General features: G+C 40.8%; 1 protein-coding gene across 1 annotated transcript; it reads right to left on the minus strand.

Moving 5' to 3' along the window:
* Positions 1 to 2,806: 2,806 nt before the first annotated feature.
* Positions 2,807 to 27,976, minus strand: LOC119650096 (putative alpha-L-fucosidase). Its single transcript, XM_038052614.1, has 9 exons — positions 27,605 to 27,976; positions 9,627 to 9,768; positions 9,458 to 9,564; positions 9,141 to 9,390; positions 8,919 to 9,031; positions 8,748 to 8,861; positions 3,444 to 3,665; positions 3,122 to 3,255; positions 2,807 to 3,058 (listed from the first exon to the last, which is right to left on the minus strand). The coding sequence occupies exons 1-9, from the start codon at positions 27,843 to 27,845 to the stop codon at positions 2,951 to 2,953; spliced, it is 1,431 nt and encodes a 476-aa protein (XP_037908542.1). The 5' UTR covers positions 27,846 to 27,976; the 3' UTR covers positions 2,807 to 2,950.
* Between the last annotated feature and the right edge of the window lie 19 nt (positions 27,977 to 27,995).

The following is a 27,995-nucleotide window of genomic DNA, read 5'->3' on the forward strand; positions in this document are numbered from 1 at the left end:
AACAGATTATAGTTTATCAGTATACACTAACCACTAAAGGGTTTCTAGTTCTTTTAAGTTAGTTCTTTAGTTCTCTTAAGGGTCAATGCCACGTCCTTGATAATATTATTATTATGATTAGTGTCGGGGGGAATTCCTGTCTAACCCATATGAAGTGATATCAAGTGTTACTAGTGTCTTTATAAGAATAGAAGGAATTGCAATATAACGCGAGAACGGAAAAGATACGTTGTTACCAATGGAAGTCCACATTCGAAAATGTGGACCAGGAATTCGGAATGCCAGACCACACTCTGGCTCTTAGTTAAGAAACAATAGTTTTTTGGTTGTTTGCCAAGCTAGTGTAAAATAAAAAACTCGGTTGCGAACATATGTTATTAAGAAAATATACTTCTTCCTGCTATATTATTAACAAACAATATGGACGATCCACCGTAACACCAGGAGAAACAACAAGAGCAACTTGAAGAACATCATCCACTAAAGCACTTATTGGCTTATGTATACATGCTTCGAAATAAGGAATCTTTTGATGTTCTGTTATTTCTCCAACATATCAATTGTCTCTTAGACATGCCCTCTGTTGGTCTAGATCTGAATGCAACCTACAGGATTGCTATCCATCAGGACAGGCATTGAATTCTGTGCGGAGACCGAATTTTTCTTGGCCAACGATTGGGTAAATCTGAATAAACGCAGCAATTTGAAATTCGAGGGAAGCACAATGATTCATACATCAAGGTAAATAGTACAAGATTTGGGAGCCTAACAACATTTGTATCAAATCCTTTGCAAATTAGAGTTAAAAAGTGCCTTAGAAGAAACTAAAAATCCGAATATAATTCTGCAATGAATATAGAAAACAATATAAAATTGATAAATTTATTTCTCATGAATCGCAATATTTTTTTTATTTCATACTAAGTAAAGAATTTTAAAATGCTAGAATATATATATATATAGAGTTAAGTCCTAACTGCGATTTGATGTCTATTCCAATGCTCTAGCTATAGCCGTTTTTGAGTTATTATGATTTTAGTAGTGCTAGCTGAAGTACAGGGTGCGGCAGCATAACCTTTTTTCAAAACTCAATAAAAACTATTGTATACATCGGAAAATATTTATTTATTTTTTATAATGTAGGTACATGTCTAAAGTTTTTATTTACATTGTTTTGAAGATCAAATCTGTTAGGTGACGTCCCCCATTCTCCATACATTGCGTAAACCGATTTCTGGGGTTTGCCATGACTCTTGTTAGCATAGCAGGTGTTATGTTGGCAATTTCTTCTTGGATGTTGGTCTTCAAATCTTGTAGGTTTCTTGGACGGTTCACATAAACACGGGATTTCAAAAAACCCCATAGAAAAAAATCAAAAGGGTACAGATCGGGAGAGCGTGCCGGCCATTCCAAATCGCCTCTAATTGTGATAAGGCGCTCTGGAAAGTGTTCCCTCAAAACAGTCATCGATGCTCTTGAAGTGTGTGCTGTTGCACCGTCTTGTTGGAACCAAGTGTCCTCCAAATCCAAATTTTCTAGCCGTGGGAAAAAAAATTCTGTAGCATGTTTACATACCGGTCCGAGTTCACTGTCACTGTAACCTCATTTTCCTCAAATTCCAGCTGAGGAAATTGCACACCACACTGTGACTTTGGGTGAATGCAAAGGCTTTTGATTCAATTCTCGAGGGTTAGTGTCAGCCCAGTAGCGCATGTTTTGTTTGTTAACCGACCCACACAAATGAAAATGGGCTTCATCGCTAAAAAAAACAATAGCACCCTCGGGAACGACATCAAGAAGAAGCTCACACGCGTTCATCCGAGGATTGAAGTCACGTTCTGAAAGTTCCTGCACTATCGCCATCTTATAGGGATGAAAATGAAGATCATCACGAAGAATTCTTCTCACAGAACGATCGGATAGTCCAAGGGCAGATGCGTGTTTGCGCGCAGAACGCCGTGGCGATCGCAACATTGACGCTCTCAATGCTGCAACGTTCTCAGGTGATCTAACGGGCCGAGGGACTCCAGTTCTTTCTTTTGTCGCACTTGCAGTTTGTCTGAATGTAGTGACCCATGTAACAATTGATTTGCGGTCTGGGACGGGAGCCAACGGGGCTAAATTAAAGCGATTCCGAAATGCACGCTGTGTTGCAATAACCGAACATCCGCTTGAAAAGTAAACCTCAAGGGCAAAGGCACGCTCCTCACTATTCCAACGCATGATGGCGACTGAACCGTGTCGGGACAAAACTTTACAGTATCCCCTCTTGAACGAGACCACTAGCGCTCCACTATGACATCAACTAACTGAGTGGCGCGCATTTTAAAAAAGGAAGTTATGCTGCCGCACCCTGTATTAAAAAAATCCAAAAAATTTACTTAACACTTTTTGCTTAGAATTGCCGACATTTGGAGCAATTACACGTGTCAGCTCGAAAGAAGTAGCGGAAACAATAAAACGAATAAAATCGGGGAGAGCAACAGGACCGGATGGCATCGCATTTGAGCTCTGGAAAGCGAAGAACTGGGACCCAACACTGTGGCTCAGCGAATTCTTTAATCGTGAATCAAGTCAAACTTATCAAGAATTAAGGAACTACTGACGCTATATACGCTGCGCGGTTACTCATGGTGAAACACCTTGAGAAGCATCGCCCTCTTTATATTGCATTTCTGGATTTAGAGAAAGCGTTTCCTTTGATAGATAGCACTGTACAATCAGGATTCTGTCACAAACCGGCTCAATACCGCATCTGCAACTACTAGGGGGAACACATTACAATATAAATTACAAACCGTTCAACTACTGATGATCTCGTATATTATAAATAAAAATTCAACCCTTCTTTTATTCAATCCTTAAAATTATGACACTAATTCTAAATAAAGAAAAAGTATTCGTAACGGACGTTAAACCTAGAATCACTAAAATTATTATATGCCAAAGATTATTTAGGGATGTTTATTTTAAGAGTCCAAGCGTAATCCAATCCGTTTTTATCCATAATATTTTTGGGCGGCAGAATTACATTTAGGCAGTCTTTGCTCGATTTCCACTGAATAGAAGGGCGAAAAACGACAAGTCAGTACTATACAATCTGAATAAATTAAGTTTTTACCTTAACGTTTTCATTAAGAACTCCCAAGACCTTAATCTTGGTTTGACTATCCACCACTTTTCCTAATGCGCACAAATCTATGGTGTTGGTATCATAGGGATAATCTAATATCATCGCATAAACATGGGAACGATCTAGATTTGTAGAAATAAATTAGAAGAAGAGACTAATTGTTAAAAAAATTGCTCTCCTTCATGGTTTACTGACGTGCCTGTTAATTCTACCAAAACAGAACGTGTTAAAGATTTATATAATTTTATCCAGACACAAATTTGTTGTCAAGATAGGGAAGAAGGTATAAGCTTTCATAGTTAAAATTTACCTGACGAATTATCCGATTTAGTTGTAGTATACCAAACTCCCTTTGTGACAGTGTCATTTTGATATTTCCACGGTTTTGATGAGTAAATAGCCTCACCATTAATGCTGAGCCATTTACCCATTTGCCTCAGTCGCTCCTCAAAAATGACTTCTATCGTACCAGCTTTGGTTGGTCCAACGTTAACATTCATATTTCCTCCACAACTCACTGTAGTTACCAACTCTGTTCGGAATTGAATAAAATGAACTAAATTATCAATGGAAATATAATAATAATAATAATTGTTGGCGCAAGAATCCAATTGGATCCTCAAGACCTTCAAGCGTTGAAGAGCACTTCAATCAAGACCTTAACGGTACACTACGGGATCATACCCCATAGGAAACAATGTGGTCAGCATTGCGCTCGCCCGAGATAATTACTCTAATTTGACTCAGATACTCATTTAAAGCTGAGTCGACTGGTATTCGACGGCAAATCATGATACAATTCCAACTGTCGCCAGTGAGATTTGAACCGCGACCTTGTACTCAAATCACTCAGCTATCCGGACACTGGAAAATGGAACTATACCGTATTTAATATCTAACTTATTTCCCATAATGCGGAAATAATAATATCTGTGATTACAAGCTTTTTTGAAAATGAGCTCCGCGATTTGGGGACCAAGAATGCTCTCAAACTCTTCGCTGCTTTTCGCAAAAGATGACTAAAATGGACAGAAATGTGTTGCCTAGGAACCTACGAAGTTTGAAGCTTAACTGGTACTGAATCGTCAACAACGCCTCGGATAGGAACTGACCTCACACTGAAGACCTTTGGTTATCGAAAATGCATTATGATTGGTTTCTGAAATGTGTGCTTCTCGGTAAAAATCGCTTTCTCTAAATCGAGCGAGGAATCCAACAATATAGACTGGACAGTTTGAGCCTAAGCTCTACAGAGTACTCCTTTCCCTCTTGCCGTACTTTTGGAAATGCGCTTTTGTACTTTGGAAAGCCGAGTTATGGTAGCCTCAAATCCGGTGTTTTATTGTCTCTGAGGGCTAAAGCACAGCGCGCTCTCATGACCTGGGATGCGGTTTCTGGCAGATTTCTAACTGCAAGATTCTGCTCCAAGTTAAGGAGCATCACAATGCCGAGGTGGGCACTGACAACACCTTGCTCGGCCAAGTATTGGGAGAGCATGGCCTTTGCGACCATAACGATAATGGTGTGAGGTTTATGGATTTCTGAAAATTTTATCGTCTTGTCATTGGTGGCACATTGTTTGACCACAAAGTCTGACATAAGGTTAGTTGGGTTTCAACTCACCGACACCGTACGAGCAATCAGAATAACTACTTTGCGATCAACAATAGATCTAGAAGTTGCTTCTTGTATGTGAGTAACAAGAGAAGCGCTGCCCTCGGCCCCGACAAGCATTACCATCTTACGTTCATTTGCATATTGCATCGGCCACTTCTCGCAACGTAGGAGAGTTGCGACCCTCCAAGTTCAACATCAACCCTTTGTATGATGCTGTTGTCGGTTGACAGTGGGGCAGGTATTTTACTAATCGGACTTACCGTCCGATACACTGAGTAATACGCCTGAGATCATCGATGAGTATTGAGCCGCCATCAAAAATTCCTTTTTGTTGGATGCTACGCAGGGCGTCAGCCACATTCGTCGTAAGACCTGGTTGATTGCGGAAACATAGAAGCAGATCGACGAATGGCAGGGAGGATCACGAACTTGCATGTGGTCGTAAATGTTTTCATGGTCCGATGACGAGAAATTCAAGAGGCTTTCAGCCGTAATAAATATGGTGAAGTTCCGCCTCTTGTAGATGTAATCGGTAGTAACCTAACATGTGGATGCGGACTCTTCCTCCAATTAAAAGAGAAATTATCCCGGTCATTGATCCATTCAAACGGAGTAAATCCGTTGGACCAAACGGTCTCCCCGCATTGTTATTATATTTATTGCTGCACCTGCAATTATTGAAGATCTGTTACTTCCATTTTTACGTAAATCCTGGAAATCCAATACCTTTCCAAGAGAATAAAAAGAAACGGATGATCGATGAAATTTCAAAGAAGTTCATTCATTTTCAGTTTGACAACACAAACAACAAAACCAAGATTCCCAGTATGACGGGTCATCGTACTCTCCCTGCCTGCTTTAATGGGCAGAGCATCAAAGGCGTCGATGAGTTTGTTTCTCTAAGAAGCGTGGTTTTTGCCGACAATGGAACCAAACTGGATGGATGGCGTTAAGAACACTAGATCGGCTTTCGCTGCATTGTATAAAATCTGAAAACGCAGTTATTCCAACACCAAGATCTCTTCCGTGCTAGTGTTCTTTCAGTGTTGCTATATGGGAGTAGCACTTGGAATATGACCCCTACAGTCACTTAAAAGCTCCAACCCTCCATCAACACCTGTTCGCGTCAATGTCATCGGAGTGGCACTTATACGCATTGTGGTCGGAAAGCGGAAGTGGGAATAGGTAGGTCACACATTAAGGAGAGGTGACAATTGCATTGTCAGGTACGCCATGTAGTGGAACCCATTCTCCAAAGACGGCCGACGAGTGGGTCGTCCAAAAGCACTTAGCACAAAACCCTAGAGGAGGAGGTTGTAACAAACTGGGGTTGTAACAAACCTGAATAAAGAAGCAACTTGAATACTCCATCTATAAGGCATGCAGTAGTTAGGAGAATCTTAGTAACGGAGGATGTCGTCCCAGTTTATAATGCTGCCTTGACCGCATTTTAAATCGCATCCACAGAATATGCTGAGATTCTCCCAGACCCCAAAACTAAAGTTTACTTCGGCAACTATAACATATTTGCTACCGTCGACAGAAATTCGGGTAATAGTTTGGCTAGCTAGATTATTGCGACAGAGGTTTATACCCTAGTGTAGGTTACAACTGTCACGGTTATTCATCTCAATAATCAGCATCTTAAAATGAGTAACAGAGGTATGCGCAGGTAGCTTTACCGTTCTGAGTGTTTCGACCCAACAAAAGAATTGAAAAGTTGAGAAAGAAGATTGGCCGCACTTCTTAGAAATCATCAAGAGCACACAGATACGTTGCGGGCATCATTGGAAACTACTATCTCTCCAATGATACGCCAGTCGAAGATATCCTGGAGGTATTGAAGCAGAAATTTGCAGTATGCAGTAGTTCAATCGCACCCGTGGGCATCAAAAGAGTTTTCTGCGAAGGACATCAACTCAGATCAGGAAAGTAAACTCGATCGGAATCAGGGAGAAGACTTGTGGTGAAGTGCTTGGAACGACTTCAACCGTTGCAATTTAGGAGCAGCACGGCCCCAACACTTTAGGCGTTCATGCGAGGCTCTCCTCCAAATAACCATGCCTGATATAACTGAAGTTGACAATGAAACAGCCCTTGAAAAGGCAGCTAATTGGAAGGCGCCAGGAGTTGATGAGGTTCACAATTACTGGCTAAAGCAGTTCAAGAGTATTTACAGGGAATTGACAAATCATTTAATCAAATGATTCCCGATCTGAAATTAGTTCTACAATGTTTCACCAAGGGAATAGTTTTCTCATCCCCAAGGAACGGGGCGCCTCTTACCCTCCAAAATGTCGACCAATTACTTGTCTTCCTAGATCTACAAGGTTCTGACGGCAGTTTGGCTTCAAATCCGTTACTTCAGTTTTTGCATAAAAGCAAATAGGGGTTCCAAGGTAAACATGGCATATTGACGAAATATACATTGAGTCACTTAAGGTATATTGACGACATCAAATTGTCTGCAAGGGACAAGAACCAACTTCGCTCCCTGCTGAACAACAACAAACCAGTTCAGCAGGGCTGTCGACATACAATTTGGTTGGGAGAAATATCGCATGAAAATAATTGTTCGGAGAAAACACACCGACAACGAAGGATACAGCCAAAATAACATCCACATTGAGGCCATGGATTCGGACGACTTGTACAAATGCCTCTAAATATTGCAAGCAACAACACCTGGTATAGCAATGATCAAATCTAAGTTGCTGGAGGAATATAAACGGTGTCTGGACCTTGTTATGAAAACAGCGCTATTCGGGAAAAATAAAATCGTGGCAATCAACACCTTCGCCATTCCCGTCCTTCTATACAGGTTCGGTGTAATACAGTAGAGTAATATGGATCTAGAATCTATCAATAGACGGGTAAGGGTAGTTCTTCCAAACAACAACATGCACAATAGAGCTGCCCAAAAAATAAGGGTTACTATCCCACGTCATCAGGAAAGATTGCGGTTGATTGATTCAAAAACGTTATACTATAACCAAGTGCATTCTCTCAGTCAATTACATTAGGCTACTGTGATGGCAGATCATAAATTGTCTCCTTTGATCCTGAGCAGCAGAGAATGGGATTCTATATCGAATGTTACTTCAGTCCAACAGAAGGTCGACATGAGGAAAAAGCCACCCATTCACGGAGTCATATAATGAATTTGTTAGTACCAGACATTGACATCCAAACATCCAGCAAATAGCTCACTAATGGTGTACTATTCTACGAAACCGAAACATTCTTAACTTTAATTCAATTATAAATGGTACATTGTTCAGAACACCTCAATCACGAATTCCAGTTGAAAGTCATGCAACTGTGAGGAAGAGACCATCCAGCATCTGCGTGCAGGATGTTGAGCAGCACGGAGGACACCAGTCATCATAACTCCGTCTGCAAGATTCTCCATCTCCATGCGTTGAAGTATATTTTAATGGCAAATTGCCATTTTCATTATAAATATACTCATCACATCGAAATATTGGCAACGAACACAGTGTTAATCATAATAGACCCGATCTAGTTCTGCTTCTCAAGCCGTACTGTTGGCACACTGTTAAAAAACAGCATGAAATACGGCCCCTTGCTGAACGATATGAAATAGACATGGACACTACAAAAGATCCAAGTGGGTTTAGTTATAAATTCAGCGACGGGACTAGTCCCGCAAAATTTACGTAAACCACTGAAGACCCTCCATCAAAGGGCCGAACAATACTTAGGGATACAAGAAGCCATCATTCTTGCAACATGTGCTATGGTGCGCAGAGTCCCGTCCGGTAACAGTCAGGCCTAGTGGACTCTACTCCAGACTCGCACTGTTTTCGATTTATGATCAATGTGTCACTGTACTTTAGAACCGCAGGTCTTGTCACTGCTTGAACTGTTTGCGACAATCGGGGGTGAAGCAATACACTTTCGCATGGTCGAACACCTTTTGCGTAATATTTTAAGTAAATCAATTGCTTTGTTCAATAATGCATTGTAGAATTACCTGTAATCAGCTCCTTTGCAGATAAGAAGTTTTTCAGTTTGGTATCACTGCGATGACCCCAACTTGTTTTGTCAATAGTCAAAGCATTCTCCCATTTATGCTTCTGAAGAACACCTAAGCGTCGTAACATACATTATATGGTATGAACTACATGTGTCTTAGGATAGTTACCGGGATTGTACCGATCTCGGCATGTATAGAAATCTCCATGTGTGCATGCAGTCCCAATTCCCCACCGATCATTGGTTACAATTGTATCGCGGACAGGACTATCATTGTATAACCTGAAAAGAAGGAAATCTGTGAATTATTAATCACTAAGTTTCTAGAGAAGGATAAAAAGAGATCCTTGATCCTTGATCCTGCATTTGAAAATCAATTTATTTTCTGTACCAGGCAATGAACTCAGTTGCATTCCAATACGGTGGTGGTGCTTCCCAATCGCCATCAGACCAGAGGACATCAGGATGGAATGTCTCAATCAATTCATGGAGCTCTGGCAGGACTTTATTTTGAACATATTCATCGCGCAGGAACAAATGTAACTTATCATCCAAGTACATCCGATTAAACCATTCGAACAGTGAATAATACAACCCGAAATGGATTGAGGTGTCAGAACGTATGGCACTAGCCAATTCGCCTAAAAAGGAGCAGCGAGTGATTAATGTGTGCGTGCGGGAACTACAGCTTACAAAAAATTGACTTACCAATAATATTCCTTTTAGGACCGACATCTTGCGCATTCCAACTGAATGAGTACCGAGATGGCCACAATGCATATCCGTCGTGATGTTTGCTTATAAGAACTACATACCTAGAATATTTGAGTTAATATAAGTTGTTTGCTGGGTATTCATCTCATATATGAATACTCACCTTGCCCCGGAATCCGCAAACAATTGAGCCCATTCGGAAGCATTAAATAGTTCAGCTGTGAAATCTGAAGCAAAATCCTGATACGTAAAGTCTGGCTTATAGTTTTCGGTCATGAAATCCACATAGGACTTAACCTTTGAGCCTGCAGTTGAGCAATAGAATTCAAACCATTAGGCCTATCATCATACCCGGAAATTATTCGATTAATGAATGAAATTAATAAAAATCTGAAAGTGATTCGATTTCGAATTTTTCTCTATGCGGAAACGCTGTTCTGTGGCTCGGATAAAGACACACGGTACCCGCACGGCGTCCTCTCCTTATTTAGGAAATGGCTTCAGACAAGATACTTTCTACGAGATTCCGATCCAGAATATGAAACATTTCAATAGTACAGCGTTACAACCAATTCAACTTTCGATAAGAAATTGACTGGAGTCGAGGAGATGATCCCTAAAGGTGGCATTGTGATGGTGATAGGTGATCTAAGTGCTCAGGTGGGCACAGACAACACCTTGTGATGGGAAATACAGTTTTGTCAGTCGCAACAATATAAGTGAAGTTTTGTGGATTTCTACCGTTTCCACCGTCTGTCATTAGTAACATATTGTTCGAGCATGGAATTTGCCATAAGGTCAGATGGACTTCAACTTATCGACAATCGTACGGCTTCGAAAAGGATCATCATCCAATTGTCGTTTACCTTGGCTTACGTGTTGCGTATACGCTTCTGTCAAGGTTGATGAGCTGTGACATCCCAAGTTCAACATGGACCATTTATAAGATATAAGATTCATATGTCGTTCGACAGTGAGAGAATAGCTTAAATAACCTGTCAGAGAATATTAGCGAGCATTACGCTCCCATCAACATTTTTTCCTCACACAAGATTTGGGTGGCTCTGGGTTTTATTGATCGATGCGATGGTAGCGAACATGACGTTCTCGAGCTCCGATACCATGCAAAATCCCGGGAAGTCCAGTTTTAAATCCTTCGTAAAAGGAGCACTTCACCATCGCTTTCAACCGCATGGCATCCAGTATAGTTCCGCCTCTTGTGGACGAGATGACTAGGCACTGCAACCTGGGATGCGCACTGCTCCTCCAAATAGGAGGCAAATCAGGAAACCGGAAGCTAGATGACTCAGGTATGAAAGATTTTATGTACTTCTTGTGTAAGAATATTTAAGTGGAGATTTGTCCCATTTGTGTGTAGCTTGTAATATTTATCAATATACAGTAACTGCTCGAAAATTAGAACTCGCAGAAATTACAACAGACAATTTATGCCACTCTGAAATTAGAATAAGTAGTTCTAATTTTCGAGCTTTTCTTATGTTTTGTTTCTCATTCTTACAATATTCACATATTTTTGAACGCACTAAGTGTTGCACTTCCAGAACGAAAAACCGCCGATCTACCAATCGAATACGTCCATTTGACACATTACATTTGGGAGGTTTCGCCTTAGGGAGCCTGTAAATTAGGGAATTCCTTCCACTAAAGGTTGGGCAAGGGAGGCAGGGAACTGTTAGTTCAAAAACCACCTGTCATTCGGTCGCATACCGATCGGAATCTATCTTTTTCAAGAACCTGAACACAATGCGCAAAACGAGTCCATCTGTCAGCGTTTCTCAGCTATTCTCTCACAACTGTTGTTCAATAAGGAAAAACTAAAAACAAAAAGCTGAATTTTTCCGGAAATACCGAATAAGTTTTTTTTATTTCCCATATACCGATATTTCGAGAACCAGTTGTCCTCTACCTCAATGAGTTTTAGTCTGACCTCCTTGTCCTTTAAATATCTGAATCTAGATCTTCATTGCTTACCTATTAATCGAAAAAGCTAACTGTTTATGTTTCCTAGATTGTCGTTAATCCTTTCATCGTCAGGTATCTTGTGGATAATGAAACATTCTAATGCATCTAATATGAGGAAATGATTATCCCCTTTATTACCGTTAATTTATCATCCATTATTGTATGCTTCTTCTCGCTGATGTGTCTACTAATGACTTTAGGGCATATGTTGGTTTATTATGTATATGTTTGTTGAACCTTATCGTTATTAGTCTTCTCGTTTGCCTTATATATGATTTTTCCCAATTGGTACAAGTCATCTGATAGATTCCGCTGTCACCCTTTGGATGCCTGACACTTTCTAATCATGTTTTCAATTGATGTGGTCCAAATGCGTCTCCTGCTAGAATTAGGACCTCCAACGTTTGTCATAAGCCTATTTGACGCCGAACCTCCAATTTTTAAGGAAGCTTCTCAGCTGCCTTGAGGTTCACATTCTTAGAAAATAACTTAGTGATGTAAAATTAAAAGCTTTTTGGTTTCAGATAAAAAGTGGAGTCGCTACACGCCCCACAGTTGGAGAACTCCAGTTACGACCTTCAATGGAATATTGTCGAGTAACTCTTTTATTTTTTTATTTGTTTTATAATGTTCAGATTTTATTGATTTCCTAATAAATCCCACTAAAAAATATCTCAAAAAAGTACGTGAAAAAGGCCTCCTGATGTGGTTTCCCCCTTCACTCGATCAATAGCATCCATAACCTCCTTGACCGCCATGAGCATCCAGTGTGGGTCTTTCTGCTCTAAAATCTAACCGTATTGGGGATAATTTTCCGGCAGCACATATCGGTCCCGCGAGTCTACCCCTCCTGAGTATTTCAAGCATTTACCCGACTACATCAAGCATACAGCATGATCGGAATGTATGTAAATGGCAGGTCAAGGTCTCCTTTGCGGATCTGTGCCAGCCTTGACACTTTTCAGCAACAAGGAAAATTGTCTTCTCCAAGTAAACGTTGAATACGCCAAGGAGCTGGCCCCAACGAGATACCCTTGAGTACTGGCGTCTTATTATTTTTTATCGAGAGGACGGCCTCTTCCTGGTTTTTCATGGTTCAGGTCAGCAATATAACGTGTCCTCCAGGTGCATAGAACCGTAGGCTATCGTTACCATAACTGAATTTACTTACGACAGTGTGGGCTCCCGAAGTGTCCTCCAGCGCGGTTCTGCCTATACTAAAAGCTTCGACGAATTTCTCAATGTTCACCTTAGCGATATTCCAACCACTTCAAATGCGATGTGTTGATGATCGATCGTCAGAAAGTCCAAAACTCAAAACCCGTCCACTGGCGACCCCACTGATTCCGACTTGAAGGTCGGGAATACTTTCTTCAGTGTTTAAAGTCTTACTCGTTTCTTCTTATTCGCTGAAAAGCGTTATCTCTAAGTACAAAATCCAAACAAAGCCATCTCCTCGGCCTTGGGCCCGAACCCGAAATCGGGCGCCGTCCTGACCACAGTGACAGCGGTTCATAACATGTCGGGACGCCATGTGGCTAGGTCTTTGTTCCTGTAGTGTTCACTGATTGGCACTAGATCCGCCTTAATCTAAGCGCCAGCACTAAACAAAGTTGCAATCCGTAAATCTATTCTGTTTTCAAAGTCCGTTTGTGATTCAGTTTCTCAAGCTGTACTACAATCGAGCTGGAAAAAAGTTTGTACCACTGTGTCGATAGTACTGTCATGAATATGGCCGAGAGAAGTGACTTTTAGGCGGTAGAAAATATTCAGCTTGCTATCCTAATGTTTAGACAAAACATCATAGAACGGTTTCAACTTCTGAATCAAGTATATCATAAGTTTCCGAATGGCCCAATAAACAATGTAAGCATTGCTGAAGTGCTTGGAAATTAGAAACTATATATATATATATATATATTAGCCTAAACTTTTTTTTTATAATTTTCGAGCGGCTACTGTAGTATGCCAGACTATTCACTTTAATGTGATGCTGATATTCAAAGCCTTAGATTGCAGTAAATTTGCATAAAAACGACAACTTTGACTTATTCTAACTTGGTTAGTAATTGTACGATTTCCACCAAACTTAGTAGTATCATGCTCAATACTATAGTATGCCTATAGTAATGAAAAAATATATCAACTTTAATTAAACAGATATCGGAATGGAGAGCAATTTGGGGCCTAGATACCATGCACCTGGACCACTACAATTTTTCAGATTTTTCGATTGAGCAGTTTCTGAGAACATCTCCTTGAAGTAATTGACTTACTTCGGGGTAGGGGTTCATGGGCCTCCCCTTTCCAATCAATTTCAAAGCCAGATTTGAGAACCTTTCAGCTAATACCCACGACACAAAACCTTAAAAATACCCTTGACTCAAAACTTTAAACGCCTGAGTACAGGGTGTAGGGCGTCGGATGTCCCGTGAAATAGCCTCCATGGTAAGAACAATGAGGAGCAGCGAAAGGACGCTTCACTGATGAATACTGAAGTGGTTTCTATACCTACATATAATACTTCACCCATTATTGTTCGCCTCGCGATACGGACAGTCTTTCATAATGCAGTGTATGGAATGGAAGGGCAGTAACATCGGGGATTTACGAGCGATTGAAGGGCAGGATAGTCAAGCTGAGTTGAGGGTACTCAGCAGTTTTTTGGATCACTGTAGAGTTACACTGGGAACCTGCTCACTGTAGTGCAGAGGGAAATAAAATCGGATGCCTTAGCAAAATAGGATTCAATTTCCCACATGCCAGAACCGGAAACAACAATTGGAGTTCCGATGGCATTGGTTAATGCTGCAATTAAAAACTAGGTTCTGTCAGAACCAAATGAATATACTGCAAAGTTTATCCTGCCGAAAGTCAGGTAGACTTGCAGAAATATTTTAGTCATTCTGAATTGAAATCCTGCGATGCATACACGGATGTTCTGTTAGGCGGGGAGAGTACAGTTGGAGTTATTCCACTATGCTAAATCCTACCTGATCTCTCTTAGTGACAGGTCCCGCGACAGGCCGACGAACAAATGCATACAATGTCGTTAGAAACAAGATAATCGGATTGAGTCACGAGCCTCGGAAAAATGCTAAAGCGTTCACCTCAGTCGACGCGGCAGGACGGGCCCCGGTCCCGTCAAAAAATGGGCAAGGGTTCTTGACACATGGATGGTGTCAGGACGTATGCAAGTTAATTCGAACAAAACAAATACGTGTTTGCACGTTAAATATTGGTACTCTAAGTGGACCGAGGAACTCGCAAGAGCCCTTCGGAAAAGGCGCATTGATATCTGCGCTCTGCAAGAAATCCGATGAGCTGGTGCAAAAAACTGCGACATTGAATGCGAACGCGGTAAAAATGGTGATAAACTTCTCTACTTTGGTAGCCAACACACTCAATATGGTCTTGGCGTTGCCATCTCAGAGGATTCCCGTGATGCCATTAAAGAAGTCGAATGATTTGATGATCGGCTGATGAAGCTCACCATTATATCAGCTGATCGCACTATTCACTTCTTCACCGCATACGTACCACAGACAGGTCGACCTGATGCCCAGAAAGATGCCTTCTGGCAACTTCCCGATGCCTTCTGGTAATTGTCCATTACAAAGATTTTTACGATAAACTCCAGTTTATCTGTATCGACTTGTCAAAAGCAGACACCAACGTGCACAGGATATTGAATACTTCTGTTGCATCAAGGGGGTCATCCTGTGTGAAGGCCGCTTTTCTCGCTTTTTTTAAAAAAATTTTATGAAGAACTAGATAAAGGTACAAATACGAATTTGCCACCATATATTTATTAATATCTTGAGCCAAATAAGCAGCCTATAGTTCAGTATTGAGATACAGAACAATTTATACACCAATCTTCAAAAAAGGTGTTTTTCTGCTGCCACGCTCGAGGGCGCTGCGATCATCTTAAAAAAGAAAAAGAAGTAAATGGCATTTTAATGTGATGTTGCCAGTCCACTGATAGTTCCTCTGATCCCAGCCTCTTTACCTTACCTTCTCTCTAACGAGTTTTATGGAAAGTCGGAGCAGCTAAAGTGCCAAACTCCAGGCTTACCGACTTTGGCAGCAGCAATTGCTTAAACTCCACAAGAATTAAACACGTCGTGATTACCTTATGATAATGCTGACGAACTATATATTTCTCAATTCATGTTTCCTAATTTATACAAAATTTACATATACTTAGTAGGCCTGTACTTTTAGATACATATGAATGTACAGTATATGGAAGAAAATATTACGTAGTAAGCAATGAGAATGTAGATAAGTTTTACAATATTTTACATTAGCGTGCAGACTTAACCACAGTCAGCAAACTAGGATTGTTAAAAAATATTAAAAGTTACATTTTTGGTGCTGTGTTAAACTTTTTCTTGTGAATTTTTGTGTGTTTTTAAGGCTTCTTGAATGAATAAAAAAAACTACTGAATGAATTGCAATTATCTTAGTTTGCCGTAGAAATATTGCCGTAGAAATATGAAATAGACCGCAGAAATATGTTCTGAATAAGTCGTGAAAATTTCAAAAAATTCCCTTGGATCGATTTTGGGCTATGGTGGCAGCAGATTTTCCATATGCAGTTTCGAGAAAAACGCATTTAAAAAGTAGAATGTAATTTTTAGTTATAAAATCTTAATTGATCATTAATCTGCTATACCTAGTCTTGTAAACCTTAGGTTTTTTTCAAGAAACACATGTACAGCCTTGACTTCAATTCTTGACCTTTTAGCGAAGTCATTCGAACATCATTCGGACCGATAAATACGCGCTTTATTACGGCAATTGAGATAAATCTGGCATGTGAATTATTACGTGTTTAACACTATAATTTTCGAACGACTCCGAATACCAAAAAATCGCTTTGCTCATATATTCTACACTATATCTAGATACAATTGATGCACAAAAAAAAATTCGATTCCGCAGATCCGACACACGGGATGCCCCCCTTAATGATAACTAACCGACCGAGCGCGACGGTGAGATGGAGAAAATATTTCGAGCAGATTTTAATCGAAAAATTTGTTTAGCCTCCGCTTCCATAGGCACTTTCCCATACCACGAAGATTTTTGAACGCATTCTTCACAATCTTATTCGCGAAATCATTCAAATAACCGTGAACAAAGCTGTTAAGAACTGCAGAACTACTGACGCAATACACGTTGGGCGGTTGCTCAAGGAGAAACACCTTGGGAAGAATCGCCCTCCTTACATTGCATTTCTGGATCTAGAGAAAGCGTTTGATCGTGTGCCGCACGAACTCATCTGGTATATTCTACGACAACACCTAGTAGCAAAACAACTCGCGCGCTGGGTTAAATTGCTCTTCAGCCATCCGAAAAATTAAGTTCGAGGTATGGTGGGAATATCAAAACCGTTCCGTGTCTCGTTGATGTTCTTTTTATGGGCACTATCACACGGGACATTCGATGTCCAACGCCCTATACACTGCTTTATGCAGATGGTGTTTTCCTAGCACCTAATAACAAAGATGATCTTGAGCAGCTTGTCCAAAAATGGAATGATCGCCTCATGGTCTCAGATTGAATTGAATTGAATCAATAAAACAGAATTTTTGTCGACCGATTCCCATGACCATCACCACCACTGTTAGTGGCCAAGTTACTGTCAGAATTGAGCGATTTAAATTTCTCGGGTCAATGTTGTCAACCAATGTAATTGGCAGGTTGTAAATGATCAAAAGGTCGAAACGACGGTGGCTTGATACGCTGAATGCCGATTTCAAAATCTCGTGACTGCAATCAGATCAGTGGGGACTGCCTCCTACGTAATTATACCCGCCGTAACAAGAGAAGAGCTGCTCCAGGCTTGGGCGGTACATCTTATAAGTACCAAAAGCAGCTTGTAACCTCCAAGCACGTCATTCTCCCTTCCACCCATATATGTTTTAGATCTATGAGGAAAATATTGCAAAGAGCAATATATCATAAACTGCTCCAGATTGTTAAGTGTCTGGCATCAGATGCGCAACCTGGATTTCATGCCCCAAATCGTTAGTTTATGCTACAAAATAGGCTACTATCATGGTTAAACTCTCAACTAACTGAAAGGGTAATACCGGAAAATATTACATGGTAGGTACTCTAGAAGTGAATACCGCATTAAATGTAACCGTCTAGCAGTGTATGTTGCATTTGCGATTCTAAAAGTAGAAAGCTGCAGATAATTTTGTAAAAGATGAAATATTTTTTTTAATTATTTGTCGCTTGTATCTAGAATAATTTTCATATTACAAAACTTACAATGCCTATAGTGCACGGGCTATAAAATGTGCTCGTAAAATTTCTTAACAGAAGAGAGATTAGAATGTGAATAAAATGCAAAATAAGTTGTGATATTGTGATATATGTTTAATACTTTTCGTTAACATTATTAGTATTTCTCTACATCTGGCAATCAATTTTCACGTATGCATAAGTGTTCCCCAGTTTAAATTTCAAAATTTTAGGAAATATGTTGTGCTGATTCACACTAGAATCCACGTGATAACCCGTCTCCATGTCTTCATTTTCATTGCTTCAAGTAGAATATTGCATCCGTAGTCTTCCTCGTTTCAAAAATGAGAAAAGTCAACATTATCATTAGCATCCTTGCATACGGTTCCATTTATGTATTGTACGATTCAGGGAGTTGAAAGTCTCCACAAAATACTTGGCTTTACGGTTTGCATGATCCTCAGCCATCATCAAGAGAGTAGGAAATGGTTTGTATAACGAATTTCCATTATCTCTATCTATGGCAAGCTTAAATACACTTTTTCCCGTTGAAATATTTCAATTGCTTGCACTTAACTCTTGCAATGCTTGACATGCAGCATAAGATGAGCATCTTATCATAGCCCGACGCAAGAATAAAATTGCGGGACGTAAATTGCATGCAATAGGTTATGTAGATTCACAACCACACAAAAAATATTCTGACTGTCGGTGAGGAATTACATCCAAAAAGGAATAGAGCAGATAAGTCAGGTTCTTTCGCTCAACTCAAATTCTTGTCATCACTACCAATTCATTAGATTTGAATGTTTTATACTTTTTGTTGTCATAAAATCCAAACATTCAAGCAAAGATACTTTAAACATACTTACTAATGGCATCAGTTTTCTGAAAATGAAAGATTGCGTTGGAAGATATTTTTCCCATTTATTGGCTAAAAGTATCAAATCAGTTGTCAGTCAGTGAAACTAGCCAAAAATTATCAATAATATGCTATCTTTTAACACGAACAGCATTTACTCCACATTAACTACACATGTTTTCTTTCTTTAACTTTCAACCCCATCAATTGTTGGAATAAGACTAGGTTGACCCTGACCAATGTGAGAGGCCAGATAAAAGCAGCAGGATCACTCTCGAGACCATTTAACATAAACAACGGTCTAAGACAAGGGAATACCCTACCATGCGTCCCCTTTAATCTGGCCCTGGAGAAAGGGATTCGCGATGCAAATCTGAATGCGAGAGACAACATCCTCTTCAAATCCACCCAACCACTAGCCTACGGTGACGATATTGCCATTATGGGAAGAACAATCCGAGAAGTATAGTTTACTTTTATCCGGATCGAGCAGGCAACGCGACTAATGAAGGCAAAGTGCCAAAGAACAAAGAACCAACAGCATTGAATCGCACTAGTCAAACGAATCCTCCGAAGATTTTTTGGTCCTCTACGTGAGAATGGACGATTCCCTAGCCTATATAATGGCAGAATCTATGAGCGATACCATGACCGGTTGTGGATAAAATCCGCCTCAACAGGTTACACTGGGGGAGTCACTTAATCTGTAACATATGGATGAGGATGATCTAGTCCGGAAAGTCTATAAGGGCAATATTTATGGTAGAAAAATAAGACGAGGCAGACCCTGGCTGAGATGGAGCCATGGCGTAGGTCAGAACGCCAGACAGCTTTTAGGGATATCAAATTAGCGGACCTCGGCTCAAAACCGCGAAGTATGGAGTTCGGAGTAAGCCAGGCCCGGACGGGATACTGGATGATATAAATTGAACCTGAGCACTCAAGCTCACTTCTACCCAAGAAATATCCACACAAAAGAAGCGACCATAAATGGACGAGCTCTTTTGTGTGCAATGAAGAGAATTGTGTTGTATGTATAAGTATGTAGATAATTGTAATCATTGTAGTTCTACCTTATTAGGTAAAGCCACACATCACTTTGAGATATTGTGCTTCAGTGAGTGGTGATGTTTAAACACTAGAAAATTTCTCGTCTATTGAAAATTCTTCCTTTTCACTAACTTCAGGCATGTTAGCCACTACATGACACTTTGGAGAGCTTAATTAAATTGCAAATTACTTTAAATCCACTGAAGACAAAAATACACTCATTACATGGAGACGGGATATAAAATTCTTTTTCATTTTCTTAAACTGACATTTTCCAACTTATCAATATTCATATATTTACAATGCAAAAATTAATTAATCATGACCTGCTCCGCCACGGAGAACACCGATGGTGGCCACTGTCAATCGAATTACACTAGTCACCAAATTTTCTGACTTGATATTAGGATAGAGATGCATGGAACTGAATGCAGTATCTGACGAAAACGTGAGTTTTCATATACACATAACATGCTTACTACATATAAGCCGCCTACTGCATTTTATATCAACTCTCCCCTCAGCTATTCGTCCCTTTTCTTATGATTCAAAAACGCCGGTGCCAAAGCCCCATGCTATGTTAGAAGAGAGCACACCCAGATAAAGGTGAAGTACAACCTCTGGATGATCGGGGCTCAAGCTCTGACTTTGAATTTGACACCAGACCAAAATTGTTCTCCTAAGAAGAGATAAATCTTATGGTGGGAGGTCTGGATCTTCCCGCTGAGTTACTTGAATAACTTTATTACTATGTGGAGTGTCTTTTCGTTGGCTCAGACATCGTAAAAATAATCTTGTGCTTTACTTCACTCCAGAAGAAAATCTAGTTTATTCTAGTCGCATTAAATGTTCGCTAGTTCAATTTAAAATTGAGTATGAACCCACTTGTTTAGAATATGATCAGAATAAGTCTTTTTAAGAAATGCAACACATTGCATACTATTTAACGCTTTATCTAGAGTATAATGTTATTTCGCTATAATTTGCATGCAAAGGTATTAGGCTTGATTGTAAACAACGATGGTAATGAACTCACGTTAAAATGCATTGAACAAAATCAGCTCAAAATACATTGCATGCGTTTTTCTTTGTATTTGGTTTTCTTTTATTCATACCAATGGATTTCTAGTATACTAAGAATTTTACCTGTAAGCAAAAATTGTGTATGTAATAAGTGTTCAAATGCAATAAACTTTTAATATGGTTCAAGCACACAAGCCTTTATTTTGTTAAGGTCAGACTGCCTAAGTACTTGGCAAAATTCGGTTTGATTTTTAGAAAAAGTCAACACCACTCAATAGTGTTTCTTTATCGACTCATCGAAGCGCAACAAAATTAGTTTTGCTCGATAACGATGGTTTCTATGTTTCCATTCCTGTTCGACATTCTATATTCTTGAAAGAGACCTATGACAACTTGGAAGTGATTTTCCAAAAAAAATATTAAGATCAAGGTTAGCAAATCTGCGGTGATTTAAAGGTCATGTATACTGCTGGGTAATAAGCTTTTTTATGCCTACGGGACAGCCGAGACCGAAAAAAACCATTAATTAATGGAGAACTGGAAACCGAGAGTTGTTGTTGTTGGACAAAACAATGTTCTGTAAAAAAAACTTGGCACTTCCAGTAAAAATTCCCTTCCTTCCCCTTCATATTAAGCTAAACTCAAATCTCTCTCAAAAAATAGAGAATGTTTCAAATAATTGGATAAAAAGTTTCCAGGTCTCTCGGAAGCGAAATTGAAGGCAGGTATATTTATTGGGCCAGGTAATGGAAGACTTCTAGTGAATCAAGAGTTTGCCAACATTATGACAGATCTCCAAAAGCGAGGATAGTTCGCATTTAAGGATGTTGTAGAGAAATTTTTCTTCAACAATAAAGATTCAGATTGAAAGAATGTTAAAGTATTTTCAAGATCTGGCTTGTCTCCTGAACCCAGAGTACATTTTCTCCAATCTCACCTAGACTATTTTCCTGACAATTTAGGGGTCGTGAGTAAAGAACAAGGAGAATTATTCCATCAAGGTATCGCGAATATAGAAACAAGATATCAAGCAAATTGAAGCACAACAATGACGGCAGACTACTGTTGTATTCTACAGAGTGAGATTCTAGATGCTATTCATAAGATGGACCAAGAGGAACCTCACAGTGAAGAAATAACGATTTTAAGTAAACTCACAAACTCCTTTTATTTAAAAATACTTATAGTTCTTTCAAGTAATACCATTGGGAAAAAGATATATCCAATTTTCGAAAAAAGTGAAGTGCTGTGGCAAAACGGAATTGATATTTAAATTTTTTTTAACCTGTTGTGCTGCGGTATCTTCATTAAGATTTAATAAAATATTTGTTGGCCCAAGACCTGCCTCAAGTTCGAGAGAGGCGTTCCTCTATTTACCTATTGTACGCCTTTTAATTAAAAACTAGACATTATTTTTGAATTATCGCAGTTGGCCATATTAAATCTTCATCTTCATAAATCTTTTGAGCTGTCTACACTCAACAATTATCAATGTATTATAATACTCGATAATATATTATTGATACCTCTTTCGATGTTTAAGCTATCAAATCGGGTCAGTATGCCAACGTGATAACTTAATTCTTTACAACAGAAGTCACTTCAAGGAACTAAAGCAATACATTTCTCCCTCAAGGTAGACTGATTGTGTTTTACAATTTGAATAAAATGTTACGATTTTATCATGAAAATGAAGTTAGGTCAATGTGAACTTGAGATAATAAAACTTGGGCAATATGGTCACCGAGATAGTGTAAATTATACTAAGTAAGCGACGATATGTAAAGTGGAGTCCATCTAGGATGTGTATATAAAGCCTGCTTTTCGGGCATTTATAAAATCCAGTATAATGGGTAATATTATGTTTCCTTAAAATCTTCGATTATGCGAATAACCAACACAACTAAAAGTTACACTTTGGGCAAATAGTTACCGGTCGGCAAACTCGATGTTAGCACATCTATACATTGATCAAATCATCAAATCAAGAAGACTACACACAGGATTTGCCTCGCGGCGCATTGCTTAAATAAGTGTGGTGGAAGAAATGCATTCGTGGAGAAGGTAAGAGGTAGATAACTGGCTCGCCCGCCGCACATAAATCCACTGCATCACATACACTGCATCACATACACTGCACTACCACCAAAGTAAATTCGCGGTTTTAGAATAAGGTAACTAATAAATAGTGCATTGTTATACAGCGGCCCTAAGCTAAACACAGTCTGCTTTCATGTTCCAATCTCACAAACATACGTGGGCCTCTACAGACGGGACCACTTTCAACCAAATTGACCAGCACGTGCTGATTGAACGCCACCACCTCTCAGCCTTGATGAATGTCAGAAAATATAGAGTGGGCCAATATAGGCTCGGATCACTATCTTGTTGGCATAGTGCTCTGGGCTCGAATTACAACACCGCCTACAATCCCCTCTGATAATCAGGTGAGAGTAAATACTGAAGCCATTCACAAAACAGCCCTCTGTAACACCTATAAGGAAGAAATGGATGCCGCAATAACAGCAGCTAACAGATGTCTTGAACATGAAGCATCAACAAATCATCTTCACAACCACTTGAAAAACGTTATCATTGATACGGCCTCAAACATACTTTTGGCTCCAACCGCAAGAAAAGTCGGAACGGCTGGTTTGACGATGAATGAAAGCTACCAACGGAACGGAAGAATACTGCATACGCGGGCACGCGCAGAAACCTACCAAGAACTCCGTCGAGCGGAGAAGCGACTTCACAGACGGAAAAAGAAAGCCTGTTAGAACCAACAGGTAACAGGTAACAGGTAACAGGTGGACTCGTAAAGTACAGGGAGCAACCGCACCAGGCGCGCAAGTTTTACCAACAAGTTCGTAGTATGTAGCCTTATACACCTCGATGCTCATTTTGCCTAGACAAAGGAGAATCTGATTTCCGACAGTCTTCAGTTGGCGAGTTGGAAGTCTCGCCAACTGAAGACGACGGACAAATATTGCCACCACCAAGCATAGAAGAAAGAGTCCGTGCAATCCACCAGCTTAAAAATCAGAGTCGCCAGGAGCGCATGGAATTACAGCCGAATTGGTTGAATATGGGGGCGACCAACTACACCAAGTGGTTCATCAATTGATGCTCAAGGTGTGGGATAGCGAATCAATTCCTCACAACTGGCAACGAGGCATCTGTCCCATACATAAAAATGGGGATACTACGCAGAGTAGCAATTATAGAGGTATCATGTTGCTGAGTGCTATCTATAAGATATTCTCCTCTATCTTGCTAGGCCCAGAACATCATTTTTTTTTGCGAGTAGGGTAGGTGAATGCATTTACGTACAGAATGTTGGAGTCCCGCAACATTACGCTGGCGGACTTTCAACCAAACACCTCCCTGTCATCAGAGAACTAGCCTGGAACCGTTTGACATATTACTTCGGGCTAGCCCTCCCGCTGTCCTGGCTTTGAGAGCCTTCAAGTCAGGGAATACCTTTCACCAACGGAAGGGGAGGGAGGAAGGGAGTTGTTGTTAGTTCAGGGAACCCCTTACCGCCCGATCCCTCCGCCGGTCGAGTTCAATCTTCTTCGCAATAAGAAGAGCCCGAACATAATGGGCAATACGATTCCAGCTGCCAGCGCCTCTCAGCATCTCTCTAACAATGTTGTCTGGAGAGAGCTCCCCTGTGTCTGCATAAAGCTGCTGACGAAAGCCGTCCCACCTCTCACAAGAGAAAAAGGTATGTTCAGCGTCGTCCGCCACTCCATTGCAGAACACACAATCAGGAGATCGCGCCTTTCCAATCTTGAGCAGATAACACTGAAAACCTTCATGCCCACTTAGAAGTTGGGTAAGGAAGTGATCAATCTCACCGTGCGTTCAACCACGGGTATAATTTCTCGATGAGCCGCGCAGTCCATCTGCCCCTTGGCTCATTTTACCAAGAAGGTTGCCACTCGGTAAGGGTGCGTTGACGTTCTTCACGGGCAACCACCTCTCTTAAGTTTTCGCCCTTACGGCGGTAGATAGCTTTGCGCTCCTTGGCAAGGGATCACTCCCGCGATAACCATCACAGCCGGTTCGGAGACGGTGCGATAAACAGACGCCACTCGCAAAGCTCCCCGCCTCTGCACTTGAGCGAGGCGTTTACGATGCACCTCCTTGTCAAGGGCATCAGCCCATACCTCCGCACCATAGAGAAAAACCGACTGCGTTGCTCCCATGAGGAGACGTCTCCTAGTTGATATAGGGCAGCCGACATTCGCCATTAGCCGACTCAAGGCCGCGACTCCAGCTGCAGCCCTGTCCGCTGCTGCTTTGATTTGCTCGAAGAAGCTCATCTTCAAGTCGAGCATTAAACTAAGGTATTCAATCGCTGGTTTTGACTCTATAGACAACTCGCCGATCGATATGGGACACAGGGTCGGAATTCTTCTTGCTAGTAGGGATGACTACTTCGGTTTTTTCCAGCGTAAGGTTCAAACCGTGAGCAGTCATCCATCTGCTTACCCTGTGGATCAATATGCCCAGTCCGCGTTGCGCCTGTTCAACAGTGCGTCCGGCAACAAGTGCCGCAACGTCGTCTGCATAACCGACCAGGCGCGACTCTTCGGGAATATAGAGTGTCAGCAGACTATTGTAGGGAGCGTTTCAGAGGTCCGACCCTAGGATGGATCCCTGTGCTACTCCCGACGTGATTTCCATCCTCCTTTGGCCCTCTAGCGTCAGGGAGCGGTCTTTCAGATAATCCCTCAATATCCGTAAGAGATAGCTTGGCACGTGAAAGGAGTTTTCTAGTGTGTCTAGAATATCTGTCTATCTTACGGAATTGAAGGCATTTCTGACATCAAGCGTTATGAGGAGCACTATCCGTCAAGATCGGCGGCTGTGTGCCCCGGCTCGATTAACCACATCTACGACCTCCATAACAGCATCCACTGAAGATTTCCCTGTTCTGAACCCGAACTGCCTTGCGAATAAGCCCCCGGCAGCACGGATCGCTTCAGCAAGTCTACCCCTGATGAGGTTCTCGAGCACTTTTCCGGCCGTGTCAAGCATACACAGCGGTCGGTATGCAGACGGGAGGTCCAGGTCTCGTTTACCCTTACTGATCAACGCGAGTCTGGCCACCTTCCAGCGACAAGAAAAAATGCCCTCCTTCAAGCAGGCGTTGAACACTTCAAGTAACAATTCTGGCCATTGGCGGAACACCAGTTTGTAAACTTACGCCGGCATGCCATCAGGACCTGGTGCCTTCCTGTTTTTTATAGTGAGAACCGCTTCTTCGAGCTTTCTTATTGTGAAAAGGGGGCAATCCACGACGCTTTTCGCGCTATTTTCATCAACGCGCACAGTCTGGGGAACAATGCCCGCACAATGCGGTCCATCTGGTCGGTGCTCAGTATGCAGGGTTTCCGCAGAGCCCCGATTTTAGGGGTGACAAGCTTATAGCCAAGTCCCTATGGGTACTCATTCACCTCGTTAACAAGTTTCTGCCAGCCGCGAGCTTTGCTTTTATTTATAGCGCTCCGGAGTCTCCTTTTTGCTGATCTATATTGTGCCTTTATGGCACATGCCTTCTCGTTGGCGTGCAAACGTTGTGCCAAACGGCGGAGCCCAGAACTTCATTGGCCCATACCAAAGAGGCTTCACTTCAAGCAAATCAGCAACAGATTAAATTTTCTCTCTACAGCAAGACATTATGGAAAGAACAATCGGAGATGTACAAACTACCTTCATTCAGATCGAGCAGGCGGCGATTGACGCGAGATGTCGGGATGCACATTGATGAAGGCAAGACGAAATACATGGTGGCAACCTAAGCGCCAAAAACCAAAGAATGAACAACATAGAATCGCACTGGGCAACCAAAAATAATAAAGATAGCAGACTACAACTTTGAGACCGCTGAAAATTTCTCTTTAATAGGGTCGAAATTCACAACCGATAACAGCTATGACGATGAAATCCGCACAAGCGTCTGACTGCCAACAGAGCCGAAACGTCTCACAATAGGATCAAAGCTCATTTTGTACAAAACTATGGTCTTACCAGTCCTTATTTATTCCTTAGAAATCTGAGTTCTTAGCAAAAGAAATTGCGAACTTTTGACCGCGTTCGAGAGAAGAAAAATCTATGAGCGAGGTTATTGATAAAATCCGGCTTAGCAGGTTGCGAAGGGCGGGTCACTTAATCCGTACGGATGAGGATGATCTATCCCTGAAAGTCTATAAGAACAATATCTATGGTAGAAAAAGAAGACAAGACAGACCCTGCCTGAAATCGAATTGATGGACCTCAGCGCAAAACCGGGATGTCTGGAGTTCTTTATTACGGCGGGCCTAGACCGGATACCGGTTGTTGCACCATTGATGCTAACGATGAAAATCTACTGAAACGCGCTACTACTTGAGAACACAGAAGTTAGTAGGAATATATAAGAAATACTATATGTACCAACTCCTGCTATTACCAGCATATATACGATGAATCAAAATTAATCTTTTATAAAATACTCAGCTTTGAAACATTTACCAAGAGTATCTTAAAATGAATAGTGAAATGGAAAAGCTTTTCTGCTTTATGGTTAGGATCACAACAATCTATGATACATTCTGCAGCGTTTGCTCCCGTACTTAAAAGAATTCCATGTTCGAACTTCACCCAGTTAAGTCAGCTTTTCGTTTATTTCACCGTGATGTTAGCATAGATTTAGAAGACAAACAATCCCATCTGTTCTTTAGTTTGGTATCCTAATATCTCGCCTTTCCACCAAAAATATTTTATTTTATCTATACATAGCTGCTGATATTTATGACAACTTGTTACGCTATCACTTACAGCCAAACTAAATTCAATTCTTCTCCGAACTCGTCGTGATCACTAGTTCTATTAGAAGGCCCGAAAAAAGATTTAAATCGACCGCCTAAAATGGCAAACTTATTCATTCATCATAATCTCCATTAACTTGCCTTGCCAATTTGTCCAAAACCACTCGGTACCAAAGCTGGGCACTGAGTAAACACCCCAGTGAATGAAAATACCAACTTTTGCATCGTCATACCACTCTGGAAGCGGTCGGGTGTCCAGACTATCCCAAGTGGGCTCGTACTTCGTACGTATCTCATTATCACATAATTCACTTTGGCAAACTTTCACTGTCGAACTTGTCGACAAATTAAAGAGAATCGCCAGCAAACCAACTTTCCACATTTTAAATGAACCTCACTACGTTGCACTTAATTAGAATTTAATCAGCACAAATGCACTCTCAACGGATTTAGAATCTTCCAACTTATTGTCACTCAGAGCACTCAGTCGCTTGACTGGTAACGTAGAACTGGGCGTTAAAACGATACTAAT

This window comes from Hermetia illucens, chromosome 2, assembly GCF_905115235.1.
Source record: "Hermetia illucens chromosome 2, iHerIll2.2.curated.20191125, whole genome shotgun sequence".
Lineage (NCBI taxonomy): Eukaryota > Metazoa > Arthropoda > Insecta > Diptera > Stratiomyidae > Hermetia > Hermetia illucens.

What these genes read in the sequence shown, in the direction of transcription:
- LOC119650096 (XM_038052614.1), bottom strand. Translation starts at nt 27,845, where the DNA reads ATGTGGAAAGTTGGTTTGCTGGCGATTCTCTTTAATTTGTCGACAAGT. An exon ending in GTTTTGGACAAATTGGCAAG is followed by an intron (nt 9,769 to 27,604) that starts GCAAGTTAATGG and finishes GCTCAACTGCAG; the next exon opens with GCTCAAAGGTTAAGTCCTAT. An exon ending in TTCTTAATGAAAACGTTAAG is followed by an intron (nt 3,059 to 3,121) that starts GTAAAAACTTAA and finishes CCTTCTATTCAG; the next exon opens with TGGAAATCGAGCAAAGACTG.